Below are 11,558 nucleotides of genomic sequence, written 5' to 3' on the forward strand. Positions count from 1 at the left end.
TCCAACCCCAACCATTCTATGATTCTGTAATGCATACAACATGCTAGAATGTCATCCTTTGCACTTTAAAAAGTAATTCAATAAAAACAAAATTGCCTTTCCATTCTTCTATCACCAACCGTCAAACAGTTAACTGAGTTGGCCATGCAGCTTCATAATCTGTGTGTTCTCAGAATTACCTCTGTGGCTCATCAGTGCTTACAGAAGATATAAGCATTCCAGTTTGTACATCTGTTACTTTAAAACAACAGTCCTCTCCTGTGCTGAGTAGATGTCTGCTGTCTGTGCAAAAGAAAAAAGCAACAAAAGAAACAACAACAAAGCCTGTTTAGAGGCTGTTCTAGTTACCAAAGCAGTCTGTGATACAGCATCTTGGATGTGACATAGCCTGACCTACTTATTTATAGATAATTTACTGTAAATTAAGTCTCCAAGCAAGCAATGATAAAGAAAACTGGTTTAGAGTCTCCACCATTGGTCTAGTCTAGTACAGCCTTGTGTACAATTAATAAGTTCTTTATAATGGAGATGTGTGTCAATCCAAAACATCTCACCATCCCATCATTAAAGTAGTAATTCCAATAACAAGGGTATATGACATGAAATCAGGAATTAGATTGCCTTTGAAACTCCCAACAGTGCATATTAAAAACTGAAATCCAACATACCAGGACTAAAAGCAGCATCAAACACAGTTCCAGAATGACATGGCAACTGGTGCAACACTGTTGCTGTAGTAACATCCCAAACACTAATGGTACCCTCTTTGGTTCCAGATGCGAGTACAGTATTTGCAGCATTAAGGTCGATTGTATTCACCTAGGAAGTTAAACATCCCAATGATTTTCCTGTCCTTCCACGTGAGCTGCCTTAAGACAGGTTTTAAACATACAAAAAGCAAGCCTATTATCTGTAAGATATTTTATTTACAAAAAACTTTTATATTTAGTTCTGCAACATCTTTCATTAACTACAATTTAATATTAAAAGTCCTCCCTAAAAACAGCAAAAGATAAGTCCCTTTGATGATATTTTAAAATGCTTTGTCTTTCCAGAATCAGAAATGCAAACTGACATTTCAGATTACTTTTAGTACCCATACTCTCCACCTAAAAGCAAGACTTTACCCTTAGAAGTAGAATTCTTCTTTAATTTTAAAGTTGTTTCTAATTCTCTTTGGTACAGTTCTTAAATGTTATCAGAACTGTTTCAGTAAATGGCTATGTTGACCTGTTAAAAACCAAACTATTAAGAAGGTTTAAAACCCAGTAATTCTAAATATCCTACCACAGTGACATTAGAGACTATAAATAAGAGTGTGCAGTTACACATTTATGATTTAGTGCACACAATGTGTTTATATATTTACGGTGAAATTCAGTAATATATTTTATAGCATGGTAAACAGCTTAGACAAATTATTTTTTATTTGCTTGCCTTTGGCAAAGATACATTAAGAAGAAGCAGTAACAATGAAAATACTTGAAAAACATTAGTCTGTTTTGAAAAACAAAGCAGCAAATAAGAAGACCTCAGTCCTCCTTGGAACTTTGTGCATACCAGCTGAACAAGAGAAATTAAGAAACCTTTGTCTATACTGTTGCTTCAGACCCCAGGAGTAGACCTTTCAACCAGGGAAGCAGGGGACACTGGTACAGGAAACATCAGACAAAATAACCAAAACGAAACAAAAAACCCCCTACACACACACTTCCCAAAACAACACACCCCCTCAGCCCGCTAACCCAATCCTATTTTAACATTAAATCTTGACCTGGATTTTAATGAGCAATTAATTTTCATATTCTATCCACATACTTACACTAACATCGTGTTCTAACTCTGCCAGCAGTTCAAAGTGGTATTTTTTATTGCTCAAGGTCTCTCCAGGAACACAGTGCCACACCTACAACACAGATAAATATTTAAGTTTGCTCACAGAAGCATTAGTATAACTCTGGACGAGTTTTTTCAGTGCTGCGTTCTTGCACCAAAAGGAGGGCTGCTTGTGTTAACTGTAGGCCTTGCCTACGTGGCAGAATCCAGCAACGACAAATGGCACCTGAACTCATTTGCCCTAAGCAGAGCCACATATTAAACATGACTATGCTAATTCCAGACAGCTTCCAGAAGCCTAAGTACTGAATGCATACCTACCAAAAAGCCAGACACAGAAGGTTTTGGGAAATTCTTTCCCGTCTCTAGCTTCTGAACTATCTTTCCACCTAACTGTAGGCATGCTCTTTAAAACAGCAAGTTCCTGATCCACTTAGCTGAAGAACATAAGCTACAAAACTATTAAACATTTTAGAAGCCTATTCCACTCAGCAAACAGAAGCACCAGTCAAGGTCACAAAATATTCCAGTTCCTCCAACAAATACAATTTGCCTACAAAATCCCCACATTTAGAGTAAGTTAGAATGAATGAAATTTCTTTAAAGTAACACTTCAGCTTTTAAACAGAGTTGGGATAAAGGAAAATGAAGAAGATATTTTTAGAAATAAACTTGCTGTGATACTGGCTAAATTATTATTTTAGTACAATGGTATATCCACTCCAAAGCATTTGGATGGCTGAATATTAAAAACTGCTATCTATAAATATTTATTGAAGTATAACAGACCCATATACAAACCTTCACAGTGGAATCCCATGATGCAGAATATAAACGTCCATCACGCCAACAGATCTTACTAACTGCATCATCGTGTCCCATTAAGATGTCTTGCTGTCTTCCAAATGCAATTGAATAAAAATATCTAACAGGAAAAGGTTATAAAAGCATTATGTCTTCAGAAAACTTAAAGTGTTTTTTTCTAAATAGATGAAAGTAACTTTGCTTCTACAGTTTTTAACAGAAATCTACTGGAAAAAAAGTAGAAATATAGACACTGCGTTGTAACAATTTCTGTATCATTATCTAAAACCATAAACATAACGACCAAGGCAGTCAATGTATTTCAATAAAGTCAATAGGAAGTAAATACACACATATGATTGTCCCATGAAGAACTTATGACAGTGGTATCTCCTGGTAAGATTAGACAAGATGACAAAGCCTGTAAGAAAAAGAAAAAAAATAGTAATGTTCAATTTCTTTACCTCAAATCAAACAGAAGTACATTAACATGCTTTTGGAGAACAAGAAGCATTTTAATCTTCTATACATACAACATACAGATGTTACGTGAACACTAATCAAGAAAAACCTTACAGGTTGGACACTGAACAGCAAGAATACTTCATTTCTTGTAGATGTAAAGGTAGCACTGAAGTTTGGAAACGTGGAGAACTGATGGATCTCCTTTTTCAAAATGCTGGTATTTCAAGGCCATGGTATGTAATTCCTCACTCAAGATAAACTGGGTCAGCTCTTCATCTTGTAAGCTACTGTCAATTCTAGATGCAAACAGCTAACAGAAACTAAAAATGAAGGTTTCTTTTGACGTTTGTTGTCCAAAACAGCTACTTATCAGCTCAGCTCTTTCAAACAACAAATCTAACTATCTAATTTCTACTGTTCTCAACAAGAAACATGTTTTACAGACAGCTGCTCAGTCACATTACTATCACTGGAAGCAACAAGGTAAAAAAAAAAAAAAAAAAAAAAAATTCAGCCCAGTGCTAGTATCATTACTGGTCATGTTTGAGATCTGTCCTAATAACCAGTAAGCTGATGAACTGCAAAAATACTACTGCTTCTAGCATTGCTGCAACAGGATCAGTGTTAAAACTACAGAGAGGAGAATAATTAAAAAAAAAAAAAAAAAAAAAAGAGTATACAAGGCCTCCTCATGAAAAACTGACTTTTGGCCTAGGATTCAGCAAAGAGCTCCCTTTTTACACTGCCAAGAAGCAACATTCCTAAGTTTGCCTTGGCTAAAACATTAGGAATTGCTGTATCTAGATTGACCCGCTAGTGTGTGCCATGGCAGGCCACAGGGCCCTGGCTCTGCAACTTACTTGGGGACCTGTTAGAGCATGCTATGGCTTCTGTCTGGGCCACCCATTTGCCATTTTTTCCCCCCCTAGAGATGAGAGTACAGAGAAGGCTGATATATTCTAGTGTCTTGCCTCAATAAAGGACTCTGAACATGACAGTTGGGAGTGAATATCTATGACCCAGGTCTGGCCACAGTGCTCAAGCACAGAGAATCAAATACATAATCTCTTTCCAAGTTCTGTTTTAGAAGCAGGGGAAAATTGTTGTTCAGAGGTTGCTGAGATCACCACTCATTGAGGAAGGATGGCTCAAATTCACCCAGCATAGATTTCCACTCCCTGTGCTTGGTTTTCCTCTGCCAGATGACTCACAGCCTTCAAACACTTGGGAACAGTAAGGCAATGCTGGAGGCGAGCACACGGGTGGAACTGAAGCTTTGTGATTCTGATACCAACGGCAGCTCAAGGTTGTTCAGGAAAGTTCCTCTGCTTGTGCCAGACTATCTTTGTCTATCACAAGCCCTTCCCTGGATAGCAGGGAAACTCAGAAGCACAGAAGTAAAGTGTAGCCATTTAATGCTCCCTTCCCATGTTTGCAGAATATGTTCTGTCTCCCTGGAGGCCTGACAAGAGTCTAAATTCACTCCACTAAATTATTCACACACAAGGAAATTGAGTAGGCAAGGGAAGAAAAGAGGCATTGATGTATGCTAGGAGCTATTTCTGTGAGTAGCTTTCAGAAGATTCCCAATGATCTCGTTTTTATTTTGACAACAACTTACCATGTTTGAAAAGGACACACTTCTCTGGATTGTTTTTGATTCTTTGGAAAACATCTTCAAAGTTGAATCTGGGAATAATGGACAAAACAGAAGATAAAAGGACTGTTTTGTATCATAGAAGCTAGTAATTTTGCTCCTGTTTGAACATTCAAATATCTTACTATGAAAGGCAGGTATAGGTTTCTCATAGTCTTTGAGAAACTCTTTATAAAGCTTATTACTTGAGCCTGGAACTAGCCTATTTTGCATCAGTTACAGATAGACTCTCATATGCCTAGCTATAAATAATATTGAAATCCTTGAGTCAAAGCAATCTAAAACTTAACAAATTCATGTACTTAAACTATTTAATTATAGGAAATACATATTTAACTTAATTTCTGTAATAGGTGACTTGCAAAGGTGACAATCCAAAAGTCAAACAGAAGTAGCCTTCACATATGAATACTGAAATTCTCTCAAACAGTAAGAAGGAATTGAGTATGAACTAAAACCAAGAATCTTGCATTTGGCAGGAAATTTGGGCCGCTCCTTTCATGACTGTAAAAAAACCAGAACTCAGTCATTCCAGAAATATCCCATTCAATGCTATCTTTATTTTGCTCTCAGTAAAGATATCAATGGGATTAAATCTTAGCTACATTTCAGAGTTTCATGCTATGTTGTTCACAAAACATTAACTTGCATTTACACTGGAGGTTCTAGTAAATACCTCTGCCATAATACTTACCCTGAGATGTAGTGAAAACAGAAGACCCATTGCAAGTGACTGCTATTCCAGTAATCGCCCTGTTTAACACAAGCAAGTTTATAGGTGATTTCATAGTTATTTGATCTATGTAAGAGCTAAGACATTGAAGGAGACTAAAAGCACTACAGTGGTGTGTCATATTCCTAGAGACAAAACTATACCTTGATATAATACATGAAACACCAGTACAGGCTCCTCACACTGTTCCTCAAGAACTTTATCCTCAACAAAAAGGACACGCCCATGTGAGAGGACAAATAGTTTCACATTCAGTCTTTCCAATTTGGGATTAGTTACAAAGAGTCAGGAACCTGCCCACAAGCAGATACTGAATACTTAAAGAGTCAGGAATCAGAACTTGCATGTCTTTTCTCCTCAGATTTGACATTGGCAAAGTCACTATAGTGTAGAAATGCAGACATATAGTTTGTGTCAGCGAGTTAGCTGTTAGGAACCACAGAGCATTCTGCATAGCCAAAATTCTGTTACACAGACCTGTTTCTATTTATTTCCAGCAATCTTCAGGGAAAGAAAAAAAAAAAAAAAAGGGGGGGGGGGAATCAGAAGCTGAAATTCAAGTCTGTTTTCAGGATTAGGATTTCCCTAACCCTAACAATCTGGTAACAGAGGACCTTTCTCACCAAAAATATTACCTTGTTTTCTGGACAAAAGAATGCTTATTTTCTAGAAAGTAGTTGCAATCAAGGTAGCACTGAAGTAGTGGCTACCAGTCCAGTCACTATGACAAGGGATGGGGCCAAAGGAAAATCTGTTCTTTAAAATTCAGCTGCTGTTGTTCATTGTTAGGTATATTCAGAGTTCACCTGAAGTGCCCCTGCTGACTCATGGCTCCTGAGGAATCCATCGGAACAGGTATTAACAACCACTCATTCAGACCTCAATTAACTGAAAACCTGTAGCTGGAGACTGGACAAACTGCTCATACAGCAGCAGCTCGAGGTGTACAGTAGTTGAACTTAAGTGGTTTAACTTTTCAAATCAAATGGGATGAAAAAGAAGTTAGGTCCTCCTAGGGTCATAAGTAAAAGAAGGGAAGTCTTTATGTGGCTGCTGCTATCGCAGTTTTAGAGAAGGATACTCATATCTCCTTCAGATATGAAAATGCTAATGAACTTAACTCTAAATGTGTATAAGGAACAACAACAAAAATCATCAAGCTGACATACCTTTTCTGGATTGGTAACCCATCATACACTCAAACTCACCTTGTGTACCAAATTAATGAGCTGTCTCACAAACAAAAGTATTTACCCTAAACTCTAACCCATCACTCAGATTGACATGCAGATACCCCCACCTCCCCAATTAAATGGAACAATTCTGACTGTGAAAAGAATAGTACCTACTCTTTGTGAATTTTATATTGCTCATCTAATTTTAGTTTGGCAATATTATTCCAAGCAAGTTTTATACTTTCTTCTGTTAAATCTTCAAATGATTCTTCATTTGGAGAAACTGCAATAAAATGCCACAATAAAGTTTCATCACAAACAGAAAATAAAGAGATTACAAATAAGTAGGTAGCCGAAGTTGCAAACATAAATATGAAAGTGCAGAAATCATGCAGAGCTCCAGGATTAAGAATTTTTGGCTAACAGAGAGAGTGACAAGTTCGCTAACTTTTTTCAAAATCTCTTCCTGAATGCATAGGCTTACACAGTCAAAAATATGATTTTTCTCCCCAAATCAGGGCTTTTAAACCAGAGACTTTACAGAATATGCTCCCAAAATGGAAAAAAAAAACCCAAAAAAACCAAAACACACCACCACAAAAAAAAACCCTAAACCAAAAAACTTCTGCAGAGATGTTTTGGTGTTCTACTGAGATGTCAAGAGCTTTCAAAATGGAAAGGTCCCAGGAAAGCCATCTCCTGCTGTAATACAGCACGTGCTTATATTATTCTATTGCATTCTGTTAGGAACATCACAACTTCATTTCACTGCACTATTGAAAAACTCAATAAAAATATAAAAAACTCAACAAAATTGAGCTAGTTAGATGTCAATTACTATAAAAAGGCCAAACCCAACAGGAAGCTGATCTGTGGGTTAATGACTTAAGCAGCGTACCGCTGTAACTGTTTAACACATATGCAAATTATTACCACCATATACAACTTTCAAAGCCACTCTTGCCATGTGGATGCTACAGGTTGCCACGCTAAGTAGCACTCACCTTCATTTCTCTGCTTAAAACTGAAAGCCATCAAAAGATAAGTGAATTGAAGACAGCCAACTGAGAAAAACCTTTCCATGTGCTATTTGGGCTGAAGATTTAATCCAGTTTATAGATCACTGCACATATGATGAGGACCATAGCATCTTAGGTTCAGAAAAATGGTCTAAGTTCCGCATTTAATAGAAGCCTGTAAAGGCATTACATATCCTTTTTTTGAAGAAAGTTAATCAATCAACATTGTCACTGCAGTATGTGGGGAAAACAAATTTCTTAAAAGATTTTTCTTTCAAGTCATGGAAAAGGAAAAAAATTCCAAAGCTTAATTTAAGTTCTTGGGCTTTATTTAGACCAAGCCAATTGATCACCTCAAACATATCCCTGTTCAAAGACTGAACAAATCTTTACATCATTTAGAATGCCTGCAGATGTAGTCACTGAAGCTGCTGTCATATCAGCTTGATTTTGAATTGTCATGAAAGGCCAGGGACAATAGTGTTCAGAAGCAGAGGTCAAACAGTCCCAGAGAAGACCACTGGAACAGAAGGCAAAAATGCAGGACAACACCTGTTTTTTCAAATTTGAAATTGGTTTTGACAGTTTTTCTTTAACAGTTAGTTCACGGCTTTATTTTGTGTTGGCTTACAGGGAAAGCGACCAAGAGAGTTGTATAATGAGATCCTGTGGGAGAAAGATACAGAAATTCTCAAAGTTACAAATCCATTACATCGTCAGTTTATCTGTTATACATTTACCTGGAGACTCAATTATGGAAACACTGTGACTAGATGTTCGAGACAAGCTTTTCAACTTCGGTATTATCCTTCGGGGATGAGGAATTGTAAACAACTGTTTTGGCGTCTGTCCAAACTCCAAGATTTGTGTCAGCAGAGCTACTTTTTCATTGGGGTCCATAATACTTTACAAAAACAAGATATTTAATTAAGCCAAGTAGGCGGGTACTTTTTTTCCTCCCCTTCCCTGAAAGCACGGGCCTGCATGTGCATTTACTACAGCACTACAGGCCACCACAAATTCTTACAGAACTGATTTACCACAAATGTGATGGACAGTCATATGACAGCCTAGTAGTTTTGTTTATGTATGATGACAGAATGTTTGTCAATTAAAAAAAAAAAAGGCAATTTAATGAAAGCCAGACTGAAGAAATGTTCAAGTAACAATCTTTCAATGCATGCTAAAAATGACAACCTGATGCTGCCTCTCTGCATATTTGAGAGTATAAAAGCGGAAGAGCTACACCATTCACGTACAGAGCACTTTTACAGCCAGCACAGAACCTGGAGGGATATCGAGAAATTTAGCTAACTGATTTAACAAAAACATTTTGATTCCTGTTAATTACCTGTTTAAATCCACTCCTCCTTCATAAGTTAACGGGTGAAACACTGGGGGAGGGGGAGAAAAAAAAAAGTTTATTTGTGCAATGTGGATATACAAGGCTCATATTCTTTGTGTTGCATACCTACTATAAAAAAGTTGTATTTTTTACTCAACTTGGTTACATTTAAGCAGCTATGCTACTTCAGCAGGCTACAGAGTTTGAGAACTTCTGTTTTAATCCTGGGTTTCCTAACTGAAAAAAGTTTAGTATTTCTAAAAGACTTGGAGAAAGTTTCAGAAGCAATCAGTCTTTTCACAATAGAAGGATGACTTATTTAAGCTTCATTAAATACCCTTCCTTTCTTTATTGAGGGCAGGGAAACAAGCACAGTTGCATATTTAGGCATTACAGATAAGCTGTTATTTACCATTTGCCTAATTAAAGCTTTTTTTTTTTTTTTTTTGCTATATATTTACCATTGTGAGCTGCAACTGCTTCACTTCCTTTCTGCTTGTAGCCAAATATTATGTCAATCCATTCATGAAGATGTTCTGATACATACTGACTTTCTAAAGCCTCTTGGCTCTTCTGAAGAAAGTCATCAGGACCTGGCAAGAGAAGGGTTAAATAAGGAGAAGATATCCCATTCAGTATTGGTATCCATCTTGTTCCTTCTTGAAAAAGCAACCAAAGAAAACACCCCCAACCCCAACACCCCACGCCAAATCTTAAATTTGCTGTAAAAATTAAACATGATTATTAATTATGTCAATGTTTTAAAGCAAAAGTTCCTTCAGAAGAAAACAGAATGGACATTTTTGGGAGGAGAATCACCATCCCAGGCATCTACATAATCTTGAATTAATTCATAATACATAGTAAGTTTGACTATTATTACCTGATGCCCAAGGGGGAAGCTCTACATCTTCAACTATCTTTCCACCCTGCCTTTTTCCTAAGTCCAACTTCAAACTGTTTACTAGAAAACCAGAATCATTTTCATAAAATTCTGGAATCAACTGTAAAAAAAAAAAAGAAAAAAAAAAAGAAAAAAAAAAGGAAGTTTTGAGATAAGTATCGCTTTGATCACTTAAGTAGAATACAGTCAGTAAAAAATGAAAGTTATCAAAGTTTATATATCAGTCCCTAAAGTTGGGTATTAATTTTTCCAGGCTTTCTTATCTGTCAGTAAAGAGGCACTGGAAACTTGCTCCATTACCCTTCCACTTTTAGGGCTCTTGACTACCTACAAGGCAATTATCTGAGAAAAATTCAGAGTGACCTAAATATTTTTTACATGTAATGTGTAACATAAGAATCCATAATATCTGAGAGTATCTTCAGAACATTAATTGCATAGCTACTTTCTCATTTTTAAGACATCAGGTAATAAAAGTCAAGACAAAAATCTATAATAAAACTAGAATGATGACAAAAGTTTCAGAGGTTAAGTCAATTATTTGAAGACCACTACAGCTAACCAACCTTAATTCCATTACCACTAACTATAGACTTTTTTTTTTTTTAAGTATCAACACATTAAACTCCTTTATCAAAGAAACATTATTTAGCAGCACCCACTACTTGACAGTTAATAATTCTCAACATATTCTACATGTTATGGTTTCTATAGGGCTCAAAAAACTAAGATAAAACTTCCATACAAAACTATAAAACTTTATACTTTTCTATAACCTCTCCAGATGTACTGTTGTAATACAGCCAAATCCTTATGACATTCCAGCAGATAATACCCAAAATTGCACCTTTTCAGCCTGAATTCACTCTGATAATTTCCACTTATTTAAGTAATATATCCACAATGACAACTCTGTGGAACTAAAAGCCAGAAGCAGACACAGACCAGCAATCATGGAATTACACAGAGGAAAGAAGTTAAAAACAATGAAGGATTCATAAAATGCCTTAAAAACCCTGCACACAACTAAAAAACACAAACAACAAAACAAACAAAAAACCAGCCAAGCAAACACACCCCACCCTCAACAGGGGACATCTGAGAACAGAAAGCTTAGCAGAGATACCAAGGACTTGAATCATATTTCAGCTATTTACCTCTTTGAAATCTGTTGCACCATCCAAACAGTTTTTCCAGGTTTCTGCAAGACTATATAACACATGTTAATCTCACATTTGTTAAAAAAATATTTTTTAAGGCTTTGCAATCCCTTGATACATATTTTTAAATAAACCCAACCTAGTTTTAGAAAAAAATTTAAACAGACCTGTTGAACATTCTGTCAGCGTGATCGAACTTTCCATTCTGCAGACAGAGCATGTATTCTGGAGCTAAGGAGAAAGAAAAAGTCATCAGCTTGCTCCATACCTTGTCCACATGGGAGGTAACTGTCTGCTCAGAGAGTGTGTAAAAGCTGACTTACCAACTCTAACAAGGTAAAACAAAACATAACCCGGAGATGAATAATGGCTCCCATACATGAACTTAGGCTCTGGCATTTCCTGATAACGTTTCTGCAACATATGAAGAAGAAAGGGAGGTTTGTTTAAAAGCAGCATT

At 36.5% G+C, this 11,558-nt stretch overlaps 1 protein-coding gene across 1 annotated transcript in view; it reads right to left on the minus strand.

The window, feature by feature from the left end:
* Positions 1-179: 179 nt before the first annotated feature.
* NSMAF (neutral sphingomyelinase activation associated factor) overlaps positions 180-11,558 on the minus strand; it is a gene marked incomplete at its 3' end in the record, with an annotated part of 25,990 nt that continues 14,611 nt past the window's right edge. Inside the window, exons 15-29 of the mRNA XM_010165942.2 lie at positions 11,422-11,512; positions 11,266-11,329; positions 11,096-11,147; positions 9,918-10,038; positions 9,496-9,627; positions 9,041-9,083; positions 8,430-8,593; positions 6,845-6,953; positions 5,457-5,515; positions 4,727-4,794; positions 2,994-3,061; positions 2,638-2,761; positions 1,823-1,906; positions 669-819; positions 180-282 (exon numbers count right to left, since the gene is read on the minus strand). Of these exons, the coding sequence (XP_010164244.2) occupies positions 180-282; positions 669-819; positions 1,823-1,906; positions 2,638-2,761; positions 2,994-3,061; positions 4,727-4,794; positions 5,457-5,515; positions 6,845-6,953; positions 8,430-8,593; positions 9,041-9,083; positions 9,496-9,627; positions 9,918-10,038; positions 11,096-11,147; positions 11,266-11,329; positions 11,422-11,512 (1,433 nt within the window). The remainder of the gene's footprint in view (positions 283-668; positions 820-1,822; positions 1,907-2,637; positions 2,762-2,993; positions 3,062-4,726; positions 4,795-5,456; positions 5,516-6,844; positions 6,954-8,429; positions 8,594-9,040; positions 9,084-9,495; positions 9,628-9,917; positions 10,039-11,095; positions 11,148-11,265; positions 11,330-11,421; positions 11,513-11,558) is intronic.

This window comes from Antrostomus carolinensis, unplaced genomic scaffold (assembly GCF_000700745.2).
Source record: "Antrostomus carolinensis isolate BGI_N321 unplaced genomic scaffold, ASM70074v2 scaffold19844, whole genome shotgun sequence".
NCBI classification, from domain to species: Eukaryota; Metazoa; Chordata; class Aves; order Caprimulgiformes; family Caprimulgidae; genus Antrostomus; species Antrostomus carolinensis.